At 44.4% G+C, this 19462-nt stretch overlaps 2 protein-coding genes across 3 annotated transcripts in view; one reads left to right on the forward strand and one right to left on the reverse strand.

Moving 5' to 3' along the window:
- Nucleotides 1-19462, forward strand: part of pigg (phosphatidylinositol glycan anchor biosynthesis class G (EMM blood group)) — a 128054-nt gene that overhangs the window by 104720 nt on the left and 3872 nt on the right. The window lies entirely within an intron of this gene.
- tmem271 (transmembrane protein 271) lies at nt 16783-18375 on the reverse strand. Its single transcript, XM_078953743.1, has one exon. It carries the CDS (start codon nt 17917-17919, stop codon nt 17131-17133), a length of 789 nt encoding a protein of 262 aa, XP_078809869.1. The 5' UTR covers nt 17920-18375; the 3' UTR covers nt 16783-17130.

The following is a 19462-nucleotide window of genomic DNA, read 5'->3' on the forward strand; positions in this document are numbered from 1 at the left end:
CACTGTTGGATATTTTTTCCTTGCATTCTTGTGGAGCATTCTTTTTGATCTCTTTACGGTTTGGGCTTTTTACCGGTGTGTGGTGTCTGTTGACTCTCGTCTGATCTTGTGGGGTGTCTTCCTGCTCATCCGTCCATTCAACCTCTCCCCCGCTGCATGTCTGTCCTGAAGCCACTAGGTGCTACTCATGGTCTTTGCTAGTGTTAGCCATTTCTTCTATCACGTCGAAGTTCGAAAAATACAACGAAAACAGTGGTAAACAAATCTCATTCAAGCTGGATAGGTTTGACAGTTCTTTGCTGATGTTTTCTTTAGCTTTGGTTGAACTTCTCACATGGAGGGTGTCGTTTTTTCAGGTAGAGTATCGGAGCACAGAAAAAAGTAACCGCTTATTCCGCCATCTTGGTAACACCCCCTGTTTGCTTCAAGTATGGTAACAGGACTTTGGGTTTTTGTCAGTTCCTCTTTGGGTTGGTTAAATCGTCCTGACTAGATTCACTCTTTAGTGAACCACATGGACCCTTGTTTGCAGGAGGACCATGTCTGGTCCACACCAGAGTCCAGGTTTCCACCAAACATGAAGAAAGAAAGTCACAAAAGCTCCTGGACATCCCTAAAACCATGTGGTTCTGATCAGAACTATATCGCCTCTTCTGAAAACTCTTCGATTCTTCTCAATAAACACAACATTGGATCTGCTGCACATGAAGACATGAAGATGTCCTTCACGGCTTCATTCACTGCTGTTCTGGCAGAAACATCTTCAGGCTTTTGCCTCCAAATTAACCTAATCTGGATTCCTCGAAGAGAATAAATGTTTATGGATAAGAACAAACCAAACCAACAGTGGTTCTGAAATGGAATGGAGGTACAGAGTGCCGAGACCTACAGTCAAGGTTATTCTCCAGGTTTGTTTAGACAAACTCCAGCATCACCGGCTCATGAATTCCCAGTCACATCATCCTAATGCCTCTCATCTCAGGCGTCTCTGGGAAAAGAAAGAATCTGCTTTCAGCTGGAACTATTTGTTTTGGAGAACAGTAAACCAGACTCTTTTATTTGTCTGTCTCGTCCCGTTTGGAGGAGGCGATGCAATGCATCGGAACCTTCTCCTTCATGTTATCGTTGGTTTCACAGCCGTGTTTTTCATCACATCCCCGCTGAATTGTGAAGCTTTTCTAATAGCTGCAGTTCTGCTGAATACAAATCGTGTCAGACCTCTCAAAGCTGAGGAGTCACACCATCCGTTTAATTAGAGTCTGCTGCCATTCATACTACTTTAATATCAAAAGTAAACCAAATACAGTCAAAACTCAAACCCAACAAAGTTTTGGCTCATTTTCCTGGTTAGCCCACAGTGAATTTAATAGTTTAATAAACCCCTTGCTCTGGAACCGTGTGCCTCCCGTCTCTGCATTTTTGGGCCCTTTGTGCTCACCAGCCATTCCTAACTGACGGCGAGGGAGACTAGGGGTTTGTTTCCCAGGGGGTGTGATGAGCTGAATCCAGTGAGGGTCCTTGGGCAAGACCCTTCATGCTGCTGGCTTACTATAAAGCTGCAAGGAGACCCAAGTCTGGGTCTTCCTGTGCCCGTCCCCAGCCCGGAAAAAACACAGGGTTTTGCCAGGAAAATCTCTGCCAAACCACCTGTGCGACTCAGTAGAGGCTGATTCGCTGTGGCGACCCCTGAAGGGATTTGCCAAAAGTTGAACAACAACATGGATCTATTTGTCTTCAAGTGGATGCATCAGCAGATTTTACATGTCCCAAGTATGATCTTTTTTTTTCCATCTGCTCCTGATTCACAACCATTCGACTAAAGAAACACTCAGAAATAAACGTTTGTCTTTGTCCTCCATCATCAGCAAACGCCACAAGAGCATGTTAAAAACACAATTTAAATCAAAGTGTTGTGATAAGTGCCTGATGTCAAACTGAGAAACAGTCACCAATCTTCACTCCTGACTTATACTTTACAGTTCAAAATATACTTCTAGAAGTAATTACAAAGGTCTGTTAATAACTGGTCCAGTACTGTTGGAAGAAATGGGCTTTAGCTTGAAAATGACAGGAAATAAAGAGTGAAAGTCAAACATCTCCAGAGCAGCTGTTGTGTTGCAGCATTACTAAGAGGGGAATGAAGACTGGCTTCCGTCAAAGAACTTTTCCCCTCCTGCTTGTTTGTGAAGATGACCAGGTTTTGTTTTGTTTTTTTTCTGTGAAGCTGCAGTTTGAGTCTGGCAGTGGGATTTGGGAGTCGTGAGAGCGGATATGCCATCGGGGTCATCAGGTTGGCGCCAGCCTTCTATGTTTCATTGATGAGCAGACATCTCCAGAGAGCTTAGTGGTGCCCCCGCCCTTCCCCGGCCCTCTCAGCTTCATAACCTGCTGTTTTTTTTTAATGGCGATCGTTTAATGTCCTTCCTTCTGATTTGCCACTAATTTATCCTCTAAGCAGGGAATTTCCGGGAAAAAGACACCTTTGCTGGTCTCATTCAGCAGTCAATGATGTCAATATCTTAACTTCCTCTAGGAATGTATTATTAGAATTTGGACATATTCCTTTTCTTTTACTACTATCTTCATTGTGGTAGTCCAGCTGTTGCCTTAAAAAGGTTGGTTTGCTCACGAAGCAGCACAGAAGAAACGTGTGTGAATAACAGCGAGGTGCTTTCGAGGTTTTTCCTTTGGCCTGCTTTGGTGTCGTAAAGAAAAGGGTGTGGGGGTGCGTGGTGGGGGGGGTGGGGTGGTGGTCTGGCTTGGCTTGGGGGGGTGGTCCCTTTGCCTGTGCTGGGGGGGGTTGGCGGGGGGCGCTGCTCGGGGGGGGGGCCCAGCGGCGCTGGATGGGCTTCCCGTCTACACCTGGGGCTGGGATCGGCCCTTCCCTGGCTCTGGGGCGGGACGGGACAACCCTCTTGGGGCCCCCGGTCGCTCTGGGTGTCATCCGCTTCGGCTGCGGGGTCTGGGGGTGGGGTGGGGTGGGGGTCTTGTCGGCCCTGTCCTGTGGGGGGGCATTCTGGGGGAGGGGGGGGGCCCTATTGGTACGGGGCAGGGGGGGTTGACGGGTCGGGGTCTCCGCTGAGGCCATCGGCGGTTTCCCCGGCCGGTTGGCTGCCTCGGTCCCGTCGAGGCCTGACCAGAGCTCTTCTAGGGCCGGCGTTTGGGGGTGGGGGCCTGGGCTTGCTCCGGGGGGGGGCGGCGCTTTCTGGCTCCCCTCTCTCTGTGTGGGGGTGGTGGTGCTGGGCCTGGGGTGTCTGCGCCTCCGGGGGTGGGGCCCCGGGGCTGGGTGGGCCTGGCCCCCTTGCTGGGGGGGGGGGGGGGCGGGGGACGGCTGTTTGACCACCGGGGGACAGTCTATCATCTGTCCCCAACTTACCCCCTTCCTCATATAACCTCATAATAGGGTGAGGGGGTGGGGGGCTTAGCCTGCGATGAGCCTTGGGGGGGGGGGTTCACTAGGCAGTGACCCCCCTCCTGTGGTTGCCGTATGGAGTGGGCCCCCCCTCTTTCGGTTTTATTTGCACCTTAGACATGTAGGGCCCTTGGTAGGGGGGGTGCTTGGACATCACTGCCAGCAAGCAGCGGATGTCCTCCTAGCACCCTACCCGCCAATTTTAACCGCACCTTAGACATTTAGGGCCCCTTGGTGGGGAGGGTGAGGGGACGTCACTGTGAGTAATCAGGAGACGTCCCCTTAGTGCCCTACCCGCCAATTTTAACCGCACCCCCCTTAGTACACACACCCCTCCCCCCTCAATATATACATCCCAACATAAACACACACACATGCACACACACACTCTCTCAAACACACATACACGCACACACATTTTGCAAGGAAGGTGGGACCTAGGACCATCTGTCCCCTGCCTCTTCCCTGGTGGGGGGTACGGGCCCCTTTGCAACGGCGGCTGTGTCCCCGGGGTGCTGGCTTCCTGGGCCCGGCGGTGCTCTCTCCGCGCGGTGGGGGGGTTCACATTACATCTGAGCCGGGGGTGTTCGTGTCCCTGGGGGGTGGGTTCTGGTCCTTGCTCCTGAGTGCTGGGCCCCGCCAAATTTCCAACTGTGGCCGAGCCTGGTCGGGCCATATTTACAACACCCCTTGTGGGCCCTCTTTTTTCCCCGGGGTTCCCCCCTCCTGGGCGGGGGCGGCGGGCCCCTGCCTCGCTCCTCCCTGGACCAACCGTTGGCCGGGCGGATGGCTGCCTGGAGTGCGGAGTGGGTCTCCCTTGGGGGGTCCTGGCCCGTACCTGGGGTTGGGGCGGGGGGATGCCCGGAACTCCTGGGTGGTGGTGGGGTGCTCGTCTGGGGCTGTGGGCATCCTTCTCCGGTGGGGCCCTGCGTTGGGTTCTCCCGGCGCGGCGGGGGGGCTGCTCTCCTGGTTGGGCTGGGGCGGCGCCCTCTTTCCCTCCGTGCCTCCCTGCTCTCTGGCTCTGGGGGCCTTGCGGCGGCCCTGCTGGCCCTGGCCTGGGTGGCGGGCTTGGTCGCCCGGGCGGCGGTTGTTCCCTGCCGGTTCCCGTGTGGTGTTGGGGGGAGTCCGGCTGCCGCTGCTGGTGCGGTGGGGGTCTTGGGGTGGGGATGGCTGGGCACTCTCCCTCCTTCTTTTCACGTTCCACCATCCATTTTAGAAGAACATAAACACTCACCTGAGCACAGGTGTCAGCTCAACAGACTGAATGACTGAAATATTTCACACTAGTTGGTTTTAAGGCATAAGTATGCGTGTGAACACTATCTGTTTTGTGTACATGTCGACAGGTGGACATTTTTGCAACTAACAAGTGTGTTTATAACATTTGAGTGTGTGTGTGGACAGGCTCCGCCCTTTTTTTTTGTTTTTTTTTTACATTTGAACCTTACCATAATGATTAACAACCAGTAAACTTGTTGCTTTATGCTGCTTCATGGTCTTATCCCCCTTCCCCTCCTATTATCACCCCCTACCCCCCCTCTCTCTAACGTCCCTCTTTCTTCTTCCCCTCTTTCCTTTTCCGTCCGGTCCAACACCAAAGATTTTCAGACATGTTTGAAATTAATAAAGTTTGGCCTCAATTACAAAAGGGGTTTATTCAGACATACCTTTGGTTTGTCTGAAGATTAATAACCCCTCTTGTTAAAGTAAAATATGTCCAACCCAAGAGGCCCTCAGCTCTCATCTGTCTGCCTAGCTGTTGGACAGGACAAGTTAAAAAAAAAAAAAAAAAGAAAAGGAGAAGTCTTTGAGGCCTTATTAACGGGAAACGTTGAGATGAGAGCTTAACGATTTTCTGCCTGGTGCACATTAGGAGTGTCTCCTTTTTTCCCCCGCAACGTCACAGGTCATAGGAAAGGAGGCCGGAGAGATTTCAAAGGAGATCTGTGCCGTTAAAGGATTCAACAAATATGACCTCACTTTATAGTTTAATTATATGGAGTTGAGAGAGAATTGTGGGATTGGATGATCATCTCTCCTAACAGAAAATGTGGTCAAGTGTTCCTCAGCTAAAGGAGATAATGATCATTATTGCTTTTCCAAAGGAGACAGTCAGTTACTTTTTCTGTTATTTTGTTCAGTAGAATGTGTAAGATTATAAATCTTGTTTTGAGACTATACGTCTTTTATTTCTTACTTGGTTATTTCATCATAAAAATGGTTTTCCTTGTATCCATATTACGATTAATACAATTAGTGAGACAATTTTTGAAATCACGACATATTTGACACCTAATTTTAGCTGTAAAAATTTGTCTCAAGACTCCCAGGCTCAGTTCACGCACTTCTTCTCCACGACTCTCCACTGGCCTGGACAACCCAAGAACGTGCAGCACCCGTCCTTGTCAATTCCCGTGCATGTGACTGAGACTTAAGGAGCATTTTTTTTAAGACGGTACGCTTTAAAACTGTCAAAAAGATCAACACATGTTTGTGTTTTCAGTTCCTTAGCCTGCTGTGTTTCATCAATTGTCTCCACGGAAAACACAAATCTCATGACAGGAATGGAAGAGGAAAAAAACAAAACTGAAGCAGCGTTTCAGAGTTGAAACTTTCCGCGACCCAACCTTTTGCAACACAGTCCTTCCCTCCAATGCACCAAGAGTGGTTTGCTAAGTGACAGAGGGAAGCGAGCCAAAGAGGTTTTGTGCGGCTCTGGAGCCAGACACTCCACAGCCAGAGCGGGAGCTAAATTGATGCACGGCTCGTTATGTGGCTGGAGACGCTGCCAGGGCTCTCCCTCTACCATCAGTGCAGCGTTACCACACTTTTTCATCCCTTAAAATGCTCGGAAGCAGAAGCTCGGAGGGTAACAGAAACCCTGTTTGAATGAAGTGACTGACTGCCTGACTTGGACATCAGTGAGAGGCTGCTGGTAAACTCTCCAGGATTCGCGCTGACTGCATCGTGTCATGCATAAATGCATAAAGCTTGCTAAGTGGCACATTGATGACTCTGAGAAAGTTCAGTAAAAGCCAACCCTGCTAGCTTACAGTTCCCCTTTAGAAAAAGTTATGATAAAGCCAAAAGTCTTGGCAAAGCGCGTCTGTGAATTGCACGTATGCACGCAGAGGATCACCTGGTGAAATCTCTTGATTTCTGCAGACAAATCCCCGCTTTGAACTGCGAGCAGGCATCCAGGCTTTTCCATGTCCTCAGGCTATGCTTTGAGAATGTCTTCAGTGCGTTAAAGTTACATAAAATCAGGAAAATCCATCATCTGTCCTGATTTTAATGCTCAAGCCCAAAATTGATTCGCCGAGCCACCAGAATGCCTATAAGACAAACATCTGCAGTTTGAGATGATGTTCCCTCTCATCGTCTGAACTTCACGACTGACCGGGTTTAGTATGGCTGAGTGTTTTCACGGCTTTGCTGCGATGCTTTAGAAGTTTACTTATTTTAGGATTCAGAGCAACATGACCAGAAGAATCAGACTTCTTCAAAAGGAACGTCTGACATATCCTGAAGCCATCAGAAACCTGTGAGAAAACCCTACATGTTTTTTTTTTGTTTTTTGATGTATTAAACATTTTCTTTTAGCTCTTTTCTTCATTGCTCTTCTAGTTTATGGCAGCTACCATTCATGTCAGTGAAAGTTTGAAATCCCAGAAACTCTGAAAATAGAGCCGTTTTTGTTTTGTGTCACCATTAAAGCTCTTCAATTCCATTCATCTTCAGATCCCATTGAATCCCTCTCAGGGACCGGAGCTACGTTCACACCGCCCTCAGAAAAACAAGTCTTTCATATATCGGAATAGAGCTGTGAAAAAACAGAAGGCTGGAGAAAGATCTGAAGATCATGACTCCTCCATTTGTAGCAGGCGAACAGTAGAATCTAGTAAACAGTAGAAGAAGAAGAAACTCCTCCCTGTTTGTCCAGTTTGAACACCATGAGTTAAACCCGCACTCTTGAATGTGCCTTAAATGTCTGGTGTGTTCGCAGCTTAAGGGTTGCTGGAGCTTATCCCATTTATTGTTGGATGGAGGTGGGATACTCCCTAAGCAGGTCACTGTACAACTACACACACTCAAATGCACAACCAGGGGCAGTTTAAGCCTCGTTCCCACTGAGTGGTCGGGTTGGGTCCAGGTTAGAATGGTCCAGGCAATTCAGGTGAGCGTTTCCAGTCAGAGCTGGACCATCATGCGAGGAGAAGCCAACAACAGCAATGGGGGTCATCCAGCAGCTCATGTTTTCCCGCTTGGCTTTCGGTACTTTGTAGATACAAATCCTTTTATGTTGTTTGAGAGAAGATTGCGGGCAGCGAAGAGGAATGATGCCCCTTTCTTTTGTTGTAATTGTCTTCAGCCAATCAATGGGCTTCAACAGTAGCTCCGCCCTAACCGGTCCATTCGTTTTTTCTAAGGACCTACAACCAACGGGGGCACAAAAATGGTACGATTTGGTCCGGCTCAACGGGTCTATTTTACAATGGAAACGCTCAAAATACCAGACCGTACCGCCCAGTGGAAACCAGGCTTTGGAGTCACCAATGAACCTTTTTTTACGCATGTTTTTGGGCTGTGGGACAACATCGGAGTACCCTGAGAAAAGCCACCCACGAACAAGTTGAGCTCCACAAACTCCACACAGAAAGGACCCAGCCCAGATTTGAACCAGGGTCTTCTCTCTGTAAGGCAAGAGAACTACTGTACAGCCTGCTTTTGAACTCACATTTCTTTGCCTAATTTTGACGTCTTTTAACAGCACATTTATTACAGCTGACGTTCAGGCACAACAGAGCTCGTACCTGCAGGAAGATTTTATCTCTGTCACCTTTGTGCACCACTGAGCGATTCTGAAATGACTGATTGATTTGCAGGCCAGAAGGATATGTCACCTTGTTTTACCTACAATCTGTCAAGTGAAGTCAGCTCTGCACACACACACAAACACACACAACACACACACACACTCAGCACAGACGGACACTGCTTAGAACCACATTGCACCGTGTCAAACAAATCCACTCTGAGGAGTATAAGAGAGACATGTAGACCCTGAAAAAGGCTTCAAGTTTTTGGTCTTGTTTTATTAAAAAAGATTAAAGTTAGTTAATTATTTTAGCAGATCAAGTGTTTCTGGGATTTAATCCTATCATAGTTTTGTTGTCAAAATCATCTGAAGGTAAAATCCCAAACCACTGATCGCATTAAAAAATGTTTTTTGTCTGAGCACCTTTGTTAATTCAATTCTTCCTAATTGAACAACGAAGTCTAGATATTCTAACTTTTTTTGACACATTTAGTGATATTATTTTGCTCTTTTAATCTTTATGATTTATTTTTTGCTGAATTACAAACAAATATTTTTAATAATTTTAAGACAATTAGCCTATAGGTTCAGTTTAGGGATATATTTTAATAACTTTCCAATCTTACGTTTGTGTTTTTATTTAAACTTAATACAAAGGGCTTTTCAGGTTTTTAGAAACTGTTGGATATATGTATTGTTTTTATTTAGTAGCCTAATGCCCGATTGAGCTAAGCTAAGATAAACTAAGAGCTTAGTTAGCTTAGTCAGAACTCGTTTGACTTTTTGAGCCTTTACTGAAGATGTCGCCTGCTAATCTTGAATAAAAGATGCTCTTTGACCTGACGTAACTCTTTGTCTGCTTATGGCATCAACATGAATCTGTGGATTCTGTCGCAGAGAAAAGCGGCTTTTTGGTATTTTATCCACTTTAGAACCCGTTAAAATTCATCGTGTGAACAATTGAAGAATACCATAAATGAAAAAATGTCAACTCTAAAGCTAGAGCTCTGGTGTTAAAGGGTGTAAGAAGCAAAAATAAAAAGTTCCGGCAAGACATCAGTGTGTATTCTCTTTATTTAAATATTATTACTGCACTTATGAGGCACAGTTGTGGTGCCCTGATGATTTAATAAAGCCAAAAGCTTTATTTTGTCCTTTAAATCACAAGACTTAAATGCTAGAGCTGCGTATTGACAAGAGTCTGGTGATACGATACGTTTCACGATGCACTAAATCCCAATACCCCCCAAGACTGTAGCAGAGGCAAAATGTAAGAAGATTTTAAGAGTAAGACTTTTAAAAAACTTTATCTGAACACTAACAGAGCTTTCATACTGACAAAAACCTATTAAAAATTGTATTTAATTATCAGCGCATTAAGTTCTGCAATTGTGTCTAACCTGAAGTTGTTTTTACCCAAACAAATGTGCTTTAACCAATCAAGATTCTTTAAGTATGATTAGGAAAACAAAGTGCTATGTATTTCCAACACTGATTTAATGTATTTTATGTGGGAGCCAATGGTTAATGTGTTAAAAAAAAACAAAAATCTCCAACAATCTGCCTGTTTCAGTTAAACTGACTTTTTAATGTCATCAAGACTGATGCTGCGTTCAAATTGTCCTCGACAACCACTTCCACTGAAAAGTCTATGTGAACACATGCGTAATATTTGAGTGTCTCAGGCTTCTGTGCTCATGTGTTGCTATGCAAGTTTTTTAAGTCAGTTTTCAGGCTCTTGGTACAAAACAGAAAGATGTGTCACATTGTTTTACCTACAATCTATCAAGTTATGTCAGCTCTGCACACACACAGACCCACGCACACAGACACACACACACACACAGTACGTACACTGCTTAAAACCACATTACATCCTGTCAAACAAGTCCCCTTGTTGACCCTGAAAAATGCTTTTGGTCTCATTTTATTAAAAAAAAAGGTCAAAGGTAATTAATTAGTTCAAGAGATCAGATCAAGTGTTTGGGGGGATTTTAAAAGAGAATTATTGTGATATTTGCATTTTTCAAAGCCAATATGATCTGAAGGTAAAAACCCAACCTACTGACTGAGAACTGGACCATAATGACTGTGAAGTCACCCATAGGAAAAGGTTCAACCACATGAAGGCAATTCACTCTGGTCAGTTTTAGAAGAAAATCTCTCATTGACTGGAATATTTTTCTTAAATAATTATTCCTGGTAAAACAAATTTTCTTACCCCATTGGCAGATTTTTTTTAATCAAAAGAGAATTTTTCAAATATTTTCTTTTTTTTTTTTTTACTTATCTTAAGGGGGCTATTTTTACAGTGTACAGATGACATCACATTCACTTGTTCCAGTTCTCATATACAGTCAATGGAAGTAAGAATAAACCTACAAAAAAAAATCATAGCAAATAGATGAGTTTCCTTCTAAAAAAGATATTCTGTTGAGAACCAAATGTTTTTTAATGATATTACCACCAGATAAAACCTAAAAAGACACATCTGAAGCATTTGTGATGCTGCACGATCAGACTCAAAGAGAACAGCAGCAGATTGACATGCAAATAAAGTCAAGAGTCTTTGTAGAAAAAAGGGTCAAAGACGCTTAAGGCCAGGATCAGTGAGTCTCTGAAGCTGATGAAAAATTCATGACCTCCAAGCATCCAGGGTTAAATTTGAGAGGGATCAATGAAGATGGAAGGTTCTGGAAATGGATCATTTTCAAATCAGTCCAGATCAGAATCTTGACTGAAGAAAGGAACAGTAAATCTGTAAAGTCAAAGTCTTTCAGGGAAGATGGATTTGATTTTAAAGCGACAAACTCAATCCTGATTTATTCAAAATAAAAAAGAGAAACGCTTCCAACAGGAATTCTAAATTTAATCTCAAAGATGCTGATTAGTCTTCTCCAAGGTGAACTGAATCCTCCTCCGCATAAGAGTGAAAGCAAAATCATAATGTAAAAAAAAGAGAAAAGCTTTGTTCATGAGTCCCGAGTCGCTGCGCGTGGGATCGAGATCTGACTCCGATCCAAGACACAAACCCAAGTCTGATTCCTGGTCTGGATGCAGTGAAGCTGGGAGGAAATAAAAGAGGATATCGGCATCTCTTTGGGTCCCATCAGAACCTGCAAAGCTGTTCAGTTCATACTCTGCTGCACCAAAGTTTCAGGTTTGCTGTAAGCTGGTCATCTGACACCTAAATGAAACCCATTTTTTTCACTGTCCACCCCCTTCAAAAACCATTAGAGGTTTTGCAGACAACTTTCTATGGCAGCAGCACAAAGTAAACAGGTTTGCTTCTAATGAAAGCATTTTAAAGCAGCATTGATTTTTTTTCTTCTTCTTCTTCCAGTATGCATGTCTGGCACTTCTGTCCCTTGACATATATTAGTATAAGTATGCAGATGAATGAAGATGTAATGGAAGGGGTGAACATCTCGACCCTATTAGCTTTTTCTTCTATTTAACAGCCCCTCCCCCCCCCTGCAATCCATGACCACAAACGACACGGTGACATCAAAGCAGTTATCACACGCTTTATTGAGCGACCCAACCAGCCGCGACTGGAGCTGAGCCAGAGGGGCATGCGTGATCCCACGTCCCGGCCCCAGGTTCCCGCCGGCCCCACCTGCCCGCTCCGGTCCACGCACATCAGTCATCCGGATATCTGCAGTGTAATCACTTGTGCTGAAAGCCTCTCTTACACTCCTCAGAGTGAAGCCGAGATGCAAGTCAGCATTTTTCACTTTGTGTGACCGGAGCTGGAGGCTGTCATTACACTAATGCAGCACTCTGATCCAACAAAAGACCAGCAGTCACCAGGGAGAAAGGAGGGAAAAAAAACTCCTCCAGACTGCAGACAATACAGATGTAAGGATAATGGACCGCCCTACACTACAATTAAAATCTGCAATTCCACATCCTTATGCATCTCAGGCGGCAGGGGTTTGAATCTGAGGGAGCATATCATGAACTATCTTCAAAGACCGCTTAATTAATGATAACCGTGGCAGGAACGTTCAGATTTACCCTCTTACAGGTTTTGGTAATTCTCAAAAAGAATATGAAAAAATTAATGTCCGACAGTTCGAATCTGTGTTAAATCTTTAGCAGGATAAAATTCACAAAAATCTCGACTGCGACTAAAACCTCTGTACCTTATACTGTTTTTTTGGCAGCTTATTGGCAACATTAGGCGGATGGAGCATACAGTCTTTTACACAACAGTCAAAACAGTTAAACCTGAAATTTGAATGCTTTAAATATCTTCAAAAGAAAATTGATGAATTCTCTCACAGAAAACATCAAGTTTTCTTACGATTATTAAAAAATCTACCTTGAAATTTAAGGAATGCCATGTAAAAAGAAACACTGCAGCTTCACAAACACAACGATGAGAATCTGGGAGCAAAACAATTTAAAGCCAAGAACAAACTTGACAGTTTGCAGCAAAAAATAAATAAACAAACAAACCTGTCTTAAAGAAAACTCAGGCAAACCTGAAAATCTTTGCCAAACCACTATTGCGACTCAGTGAAAGCTGATTGGCTGTAGCAATCCCTGAAGGGATGAGCCGAAAGGTGAACAGCAACATACTATTTAAAAACTGATTAAGATGTCCTTTCTACAGTTGACATGTTTTTGTACTCAAGTGTCCATCTATTCCCCCTGACCTACAAGGAGATAAAGAATGACCAAGTGGACTTAAATATATTGTAGGTATAAATTCAATACATATCAGCACAGAACATTCAATCAGAGGTTAAAAGTCACTGTAATACAAACATCCTTTCTTGACTCACTTTGTCCAGTTCATGGTCTACTAATGAGACAGAAATGGTTTACCAAACAAGTCAGAAGTTATGATTGATCAATCATAGTCAGACCTGACTAGATTAACCCTTGTGCTATCTTAGGCACTTTACCATTGGGAGTTGGGTCATATAGACCCACTAGACAGTGCTCTGAACCTTTTTTCTTCAATGATTTGTGATCTTCACTGGTGTCCATGGATTACATGAAATCTTTCCACCTTTATCCACCTTTGTCATGGTAGGAATAACGCATCAATGGAAGGGTGGGGTCATCTAAGATAGCACAAGGGTTAAATATAGTTAAGGTGTAGTTATACATCTATTTTGTTTTATGTTTATTGCTTGAAATTAACCAATTTGAAGTCAGTCCAGGAAAGGCTCATCTCTTGAACTATGATTGTTCACAGCTGGACACTAAATTAGAGGATTGCTCACAATCCATTCTTTTAAGCATCTCAAATCAGTCGCAGTCTAGTTTTTTACCGGTCTCGCCCAAAAGTGCCTCACATGTTTTGCACTTTATGATTTCTGAGTCAAGATTTAGTTTTGACTGGATTGAGACTTCCGCGACCATTTCTGTGAGTCTGAGAGCAGATGTGGGATGTGGATACCTAACACATTGCGCCTTGTATCATAGCAACACATACGGTAGGGTAACCTGCTGCAAAAGGGCAAAGAAATTAAAAACTTAAAGCTGTGTGTGATATGATATTACACCCCTGTGACTATAAGTAATAACACATTAACCAATGACTCCCACATAAAATACATTAAAGCAGCGTTGGAAATACATAGCACTTTGTTTTCCTAATCATACTTAAAGAATCTTGATTGGTTAAAGCACATTTGTTTGGGTAAAAACAACTTCAGGTTAGACACAATTGCAGAACTTAATGTGCTGATAATTAAATACAATTTTTAATAGGTTTTTGTCAGTGTGGAAGCTCTGTTAGTGTTCAGATAAAGTTTTTTAAAAGTCTTACTCTTAAAATCTTCTTACATTTTGCCTCTGCTACAGTCTTGGGGGGTATTGGGATTTAGTGCATCGTGATACGTATCGTATCACCAGACTCTTGTCAATACGCAGCTCTAGCATTTAAGTCTTGTGATTTAAAGGACAAAATAAAGCTGTTGGCTTTATTAAATCATCAGGGCACCACAACTGTGCCTCATAAGTGCACTAATAATATTTTAAAAAAGAGAATACACACCGATGTCTTGTCGGAAGTTTCTATTTTTGCCCTTTAACGCCAGAGCTTTAGCTCCAGTGTTGACATTCTTTCGTTTAACGGGTTCTGAAGTGGAGAAAATACCAAAAAGCCGCTTTTTTCTGCGACAGAATCAACAGATTCATGTTGATGCCGTAAGCAGACAAAGAGTTACGTCAGGTCAAAGAGCATCTTTTATTCAAGTTTTGCAGGCGACATCTTCAGTAAAGGCTCAAAAGGTAAAATGAGTTCTGACTTAGCTAACGAAGCTCTTAGTTTATCTTAGCTTAGCTCAATCGGGAACTAGGCTACTAAATAACTGAACCTGTAGGCTAAAAGTCTTAAAAATGATTAAAAAAAATATTTGTTTGCAATTCAGCAAAAAATGTATTTATAAAGATTAAAAGAGCAAATTAATATGACAAAAATTAATAAATTAATAAAATTATGTGCACTTTGTTGTTGAATTAGGCAAGGAGAATCAACAAAGGTGCTAAGACAAAAAACATTTTTTAACGTGTCATCTTTGTCCTCGTCTTTATGATCATCACAAACTCAAATTTCCGTCACCAGACAGTAACTGAAACCTTTGAACTAAAAAAATCTAATAAAATGAATAATTACTTTGAAATTCTAAATGTAAAATATTCCAAATAAAGATAAGTTTTAAAGAGAGGAACCACTCAAAATCCTCAATCAAACGTTTTTCCATTCAAATAAATGGATCAAGTTCATTGAACAATAGAGATAAAACACAGAAGTTAAAGTTTATCTTTGGAATAGCTCCCTATAGATCATCCCTCTGGAATAATAATCTATTGTGCTGCAGTATCCATAAGAAGAGACACAAAACACTTAAATTCACAGCATTTCCACGTCTCCTCTAAAACATGACTGTTTTGTTTGGTGCAGTACAGTCTGCGAGCTTACACAGCTCACTTTGCTTCAACCTTTCTGTCAAATGAAGACGGCGGCTGTCCAAAACGCTTCTTTTTCCTCCGTCTGCTTAAAGTTAGGTGAGAGTAGACTGAAGCGTGATGTTTCCACCTCTCCTCTCCAGCGTGCAGAAAGCCCAGCCTAAGCTGAACGAAGAAGCCGATAAGTCCATCACACCGTATTTAGAAGGAGAAGAGGAGGTTATCATCATAAAGTGCTCATCAAAAACGCATGTAAAACATCGTTTTTTAAGGAAAGGGAACTTTTCAAGTGGAATTCACCAGAGTACATTAGAATGATTATCTGTTCCTGTAAGGAAGTAAAAAGTGGAGCTGAAAGCCTTTATTAACAATAGAATTGTCCATGCTGAGAGGAAATTTCCTTATGAATTTATTATTTTAGTTATGATCAAAAGGCCAGCATGGGTTGGATGTATAGCTCAATATATTAAAGGGAACTAGGGATGAGATCTGTATTTATTTGTGCTTCTGAACCGAGTAGAAACCAAAAACTTTTATTTTTTTTGAATTCCACCCACACGACAAGCTCAAGGATAAAAGACTTCGTTATTTTTTATCCTAAAATATGCTGCTGCTGATGTCATATATTGATGTTAAAGCATTGACTGTATATGAGGACTGGACCGAGTTAGTACATCATCAACCATAGAAAATGGCTCCAACGAATTAAGGTCAGTTCAGTCGCCATTTTTACGCGATGTGAATGCCGCCATGTTGGAGTTGGACAGACTTCAGTAAGCAGTGATTGGTCAAAGTCATCCTGAGTCAACATTTCCATGGCAACCACTATTGTCAATCAGGAGTGAGCTTGTTGAAAGGTCACAACCCTATCACCTGAAAGCAGGCTATTTTGAGGCATCTGATTAGTCAGTTTATAACTTCAATAACTTAAACTACAGAAAAAATTCTTAAAAATCTTTAATTTGCTGATGATGATGCATTTTATATTTAGGTTTCCCACATAGATGGCTGCAGCTTACCATGGAGTGCAGAGGTTCACCGCAAATCTCTTAAGTGGTGGTTTCATGCTGAGTGTTCGGGTCAGGTTACTTTTCCCCCCATCAGACTTTAAGTGATGCTTTTTGTGCACAAAGCTAATCTTATTTTGCCATCCATTCAATGCAAAATAAATCGAAGTGATTTTTTTTATTTTCCTGCAACATATTATTCTAAAAAAAAAGTTTTTAACTTTGGTCAAAGTGGAATTACATTCAGATTTCTACCAGTAAGATGTCTCATCGCCCCACCCAAATTGACATGTTAGCACCACCAGACTCTGCAGATGTTTAGATCAAACCTGCTGCTCAATAAGACCTCAGAAAAATGAAAAACACTCTCTGTCCATCTGGCCCTCAAACGCCAACTGTGTGAAACACTTCAATCTAAAGAGATCAACCCCTTAAAACAGTCTGTAGATGTGCTGAATTGTGACTGGAAAACCAATGTTTTCTTTGTTAATCATTCATGGCTCTTGAATCTTAGATTGCTACACTCCAAAAAATCCCCAGTAAATAAACAATCTGAGTTTTCTCTGATGGAGTGGGATGGAGGTCCACGTGCTGGCAGCAGCTTCATGACCACATTTATGGTTAAATACACGTTTTATTCACAAGTTTAAAAACAGCAAACATTTAAAACAGTACCTCGGACGTTATTTTAGCAAAGCTGCGGGCCTCGGTGCGCCTGCTCTTGGGGCCTGAAGGCTCTGAAGGCAGATCTGCGCATCTGCTTCAGTCTGACTAATGCGCGCTATCAGGCAGGTGTGAGGAAAAGCTCAGCATGAAAGCAGGACAATGAAAAATCCCCTGCTGCTGTCCTCCTGTGGAACTTGCTGAAGTGGATGGAGGGTATTGATGAAGCACAATGTCACTGATTGTCACAGCAGAGAGACGCGCCCCCAAGGGTGGTGCGGGGCGCAGCTCCGGAGCGGCTATGTGTTGCGCGTCTCCGGCGGGAAAATGTCTTCGTACGCGGGCGGCAGCTCGCTGGGGATCGGGAAGGAGAAGGGGAAGCAGTGGTTGAGCTCCGGGTCCGAGGGCGAGTATCCCGGCAGCTCGATGGACGGGTGTCCTCCACGCCGCGCTTCTGCGCCCGTCTCATCCAGCACCGTGAACACCCCCAGGTTGATGTAAGACACCGGCAGGTGCGCGGGGCAGTCCCGCTCCTCACTGAAGAGGATCGCCCCGGCGCTCTGCCGCTGACACCGCCTGCTCCGGGAGAACTGCGCCGCCTTGTAGCGCTTGATGATGGCCAGGTGGATGAGCCCCAGGAGGCATTCCAAAGTGCTGAGGACCGTGGAGATGACCAGACTCCGCTGGTAATCCCTCAGCTGCTCGCAGACCGGGTTCACAATCATCACAGAGTGAAAGCAATAGTGGGAGAATTTCCGCTCCACCAGGGAAGCCGTGTCTCCATCCACGACTGCGCCGGAGAAGGCGGTGAGGACCCCCAACAAGAAGACCACAACCCCCAGAAGGAAGAAATTCCTGCAGCCGGGCTTCTCCGCGCAACAGAGCAGCGCGGTCCCCAGCAGCACCTGTCCAATTCCCACAAGTAACCCGGAGTAAAAAGCCCCGGCCGTGGCGCCGAGGTGGAAATGCGCCTTCACCGTGGATCCCAGCGAGACGCATCTTAATCCAACGACAACTTCGCTCAGGGCGCACACGAAGAGGAGGGTGCTGGAGAAGACGGCGCACAGTCCTTTTCCACTCAACTTCATTATAATCCACCTCTGCCACTCTCCATGCCGCTCCCCCCTTCTTCATCCTCCCTCATGCTCCTCTCGGGCTCCTCTGGAAACGCGCTCACACCGAGACCTGCTCCGTCGGTGACTCCCCCGGCTCTGCGCGATCCTCGCCGCAGCTGCGTCTCTCTCGCATCCCCGGCGTTTCACGGGGATCTATTAATAATTAATGACAGGAACGCGCTCCTGTCGGCAGTTATCGATCATCCACGAGCCCCACGGCCACGGAGCCCTGCATTCCACATCGCGGGGAGCCGGCATCACACAGCCGAAAGTAAGTTTCCTCTAGTTCTGGTCTGCAGAGTCGGAACTGAAGGAGGCGGCGGTTCCAGCCGGAGAGACGTGAGCAATGGCCCACAGACCCACGAGCACTCCCACAGGAACCGAATACGGGCCCCCGAGAAGCGAGGCGGTGTTGAAGACAAGTTTGACTTCTGCGTGTGTGTGTGTGGGGGGGGGGGGGGGGGCACTGCTGCTGCAATGGCCAGCAGGAGGAACACAAATCATTAGAAGTGAACAATGTCCTTGGAGCAGATCCTTCATCAACATTTCTTTCACTTGGATTTGGTTTTTATATGAATTTTCAGCCTTTTCACAACTTTTAAACATTTTGTTTCTAATTTTTTCTCATGATGGAGAATATATCTAAAGAACATTTATTTTAAATGGGAATTTCTGAGTATGTTTTAATCAAATCGTTGTGAATCAGGAGCAGAAGAAAAAAATGCCGTTGGAAAAAGAGATTTTTTGTGATGTAGAAAATTCACTGGGTGGGTCACGAGCTCCCTGCTCCTCTCCATTCTGTTGCACCCGCTTACAGATGACAGGATCCGTGTCCGTCCGTCTTCGTTTTACTCGTCTGAGCTTATTTCTGGCTCAAAACTGTAGGGCTGGATAGGCTGTAGGGCTCCAATATTGCCTGCCATTTTTGTTGCTCCGTTAATGAGCTAGCGGGACAGAGTGTAAACAGAGAGCTCTCAGATGTGGGTGACGTGAAGGGTGGCGTTCCTCCACGTCAACAGCCCCGCCCACAACTCAGAGACACATTTCTAATTGAGTCCTGCAGCTCAGCAGAAGCTACGTCACAGGTTTTTTGATTTTTGTCTAAAAAGCGTATCATTTTTTGGAATGGTATCTTCATTCCAGACTTTTTTTTGCAGATCTCTAAAGCAAAAACTTTTCCTTGCAGCTGTGGTGTTTGGGGATCTGCTGTCAGTGGGGGGCCCTGCATGGAGGGAGACCCAAAGCCAGTTCCTGCATCATTACAGAGGCAGGGAACTGACCGTGGTGCTGAAACATCCAGCTCACGCCTCCCAGCAGTATCATGTGCAAACAAAAGGCTGATAATGACGTTACAATAGTAGGATCTCTGTTGGTTTATTCCAAGCATCTTTAATGATGATTTATGAAACTGTCTGCAGTTTAAATACTCAGTTATTCAACCCAGCGCCTCTGACAGAAACCATTTTTATTTCTCCTAACTTTTTTCACAATAAAAAAGCTTTAAAGTGTTTCAAAA

Source organism: Oryzias latipes, chromosome 10 (assembly GCF_053564925.1).
Source record: "Oryzias latipes strain Hd-rR chromosome 10, Olatipes_Hd-rR_3.1".
Lineage (NCBI taxonomy): Eukaryota > Metazoa > Chordata > Actinopteri > Beloniformes > Adrianichthyidae > Oryzias > Oryzias latipes.